At 40.1% G+C, this 2,212-nt stretch overlaps 1 protein-coding gene across 1 annotated transcript in view; it reads right to left on the bottom strand.

Moving 5' to 3' along the window:
- The window catches only part of DAB2 (DAB adaptor protein 2), an 8,493-nt gene extending 6,612 nt beyond the window's left edge, over nucleotides 1-1,881 (bottom strand). Inside the window, exons 1-2 of the mRNA XM_062513968.1 lie at nucleotides 1,788-1,881; nucleotides 403-581 (exon numbers count right to left, since the gene is read on the bottom strand). Coding sequence (XP_062369952.1) covers nucleotides 403-581; nucleotides 1,788-1,881 — 273 coding nt within the window. The remainder of the gene's footprint in view (nucleotides 1-402; nucleotides 582-1,787) is intronic.
- Nucleotides 1,882-2,212: the final 331 nt, after the last annotated feature.

Raw genomic sequence — 2,212 nt, 5'->3', positions numbered from 1 at the left:
TTCCAGTCTGATCAAAGGTATGTGACTGTTCTGTACTACAGAAGTAATGGTCTTCATTGTTGCAGGGGTTGATTTACTTTTTTATTTGTCTATATCTCTCAATGTCACCACTGATGCAGGATGCCAACCCGTGCTTTGAGGTCAGTGTTAATTGCACACCAATCCCCCTTCCCCTCTAAAACCCAAGCTCATCCTTTGTGATGAAATTCATACTGCTAGCTTTCATACTGGATGCTTATAGACCCAAAGGAATGTTCCCAGACTTTCAGAGAAATTTGAGCCAGAGGTTACAGTTTAGGAAGAGACATCCATCTGGACGGTGCTGTTAGTAACAATGTTACCATTAAACTACCTTTCAAGTTTTGCCAAAGTGACAGTTTGATCTGATTTTTGAAGGCTAACTGAAGATTGTTCCTTAAATGACAGCTCAAGCCCCCTTACCTTCAGCTTCATCATTGAATCCTGACTCATTTTGTCTCCTCTTGCCTCGGGAACATCATCTATGCCAATCAGCTTAGCCTTGTATTTCACACCATCACCTTTGAATCTAGCCAAGAGGGATTCATCTGTTTTTTCTGGCCCTGGAGACAGAGAAAAGGTTTGGTGGGTCTGTTTGTTTTTTGAGGTTATTTTTACATTTAGGTGAGTTGGGTTTTACATTTGTTTTCGTTTGGATTTTTGTTTGTTTGTTTATGGTTTTGTTTGTTTGGTAATGATAGAAATGGCTATGTTGAGGTTTGTAATCTTTAAAAGAACATCTACCATGTAAATATACACCAAGCGCATGTTAAAACCCTTGAGTAAAGCTGACTAAAAATCCATGTGCACTGCAAGACAGCTATTCCTTAAAGGTCACAGTACTCTTGCAGAATGTGGCCTCAGTTCAAAGAGTAGAGCCCAGTGCTTAAGGACTGGGGGCTTCAGAACAATTGTTCATCACACAGAAGACTAAAATGTGGACAAGTGATAGTCAAGTAGATATAGGTGCTAAGAAAAAACACCATGCAGAAATGGTACTTCCCATGGCCATACAGGGTGTTCAGTAAGGCCTTAAGGTGTTATCCTTGTGTTCTAATATAGGCAGATCCCTTCTTCCTGTGCAAAAATAATCTCCCAGTTCCTGTACTGGAACCTGATATCAACACCACCATTTCTACCATGAGTCCTGGTACTTTTGTCCTTCTAAGCATTTGGGACTTTATCTAATTTTTATTTCTGCTGTTACTGCTACTAGGAACTGCTTGCTTTTCTTCTCTGCATGCTCAACATAGCTCAAGTATGTACCTAGGCAGGTATTTTTATATGAGGTAATTATATTTACATTATCTAATGCATTTAAAAATCTGTTATCTCATATACAATAATTCTCATGTGTTGAGTTTTCTAGCTTCCCTGGAGTGGAATTTTGTATCCAGCATAAATCTCCTTTCTGGGGGGTGGGGAGCAGTCAGGTTAAAGTTCAGACTAACAGCTACCATGATGGTCCAGGCTCTGGTCACTTCTTCAGGAGACTCTCGCTTCTCTGGGCTCTTACTTACTTGATAGGCTCAGCAAACCACTTACTTAACACTAGAACAGAGAGCTTTAGAACTTAAGGCTAGAAAAAAGCTTTTAAAACAAAAAGCCTGCCTTCTGGTTAAATTTATACTACTGGCATATTTACTCACTCTTCTGGTCAGCTGGAAAACTCAAAGTTACTTCAGCAATAGTGGGAGGGTGATTTAGGCAAATGCAAAAGATGAAGGACAGGGAACAGAGGAACTGTTCAAATGGTAAGCATTTCCTACCTTTCTTTTTTTCTTTCTTTGAAGACTGTGCCTTTGGTGGAGCCTGCTGTTCAGGCTGGCTGTTGGTAGCAGTAGCTTCAGCTTCAGTAGACATGATGGGATTATAGCCAGTTATGTTAGCTGTAGGCTTAAAAATCCAAATAACAGTTAGAAGACAGACATAATATTTTACCTTGAAGAAGAAATATTCTTATTAGAGCTGTTAGTCTATCTGAGCTTCGTTGAACAGTGATGCCTGACAAAGCTTGAAAGTGCAAGGAGTTATCATCTGGCAAGTCTGACTCAGAGTCAGACTACACAGCATGAAGTTACAGCCTGGAGGTGATGAACCCTCACCTCAGTAATACCTAAGCACAGGGCACACTGATCTACATCAACAGGCTGTACTTGTACCAACATGTTTTAATCTGTCAATCTTTAGCTTT

The sequence above is a fragment of the Cinclus cinclus genome, chromosome Z, assembly GCF_963662255.1.
Source record: "Cinclus cinclus chromosome Z, bCinCin1.1, whole genome shotgun sequence".
Taxonomy (NCBI): domain Eukaryota; kingdom Metazoa; phylum Chordata; class Aves; order Passeriformes; family Cinclidae; genus Cinclus; species Cinclus cinclus.
The sequence above is the reverse complement of the archived record's forward strand: the minus strand, read 5'-3'. Positions and strand labels throughout refer to the sequence as shown.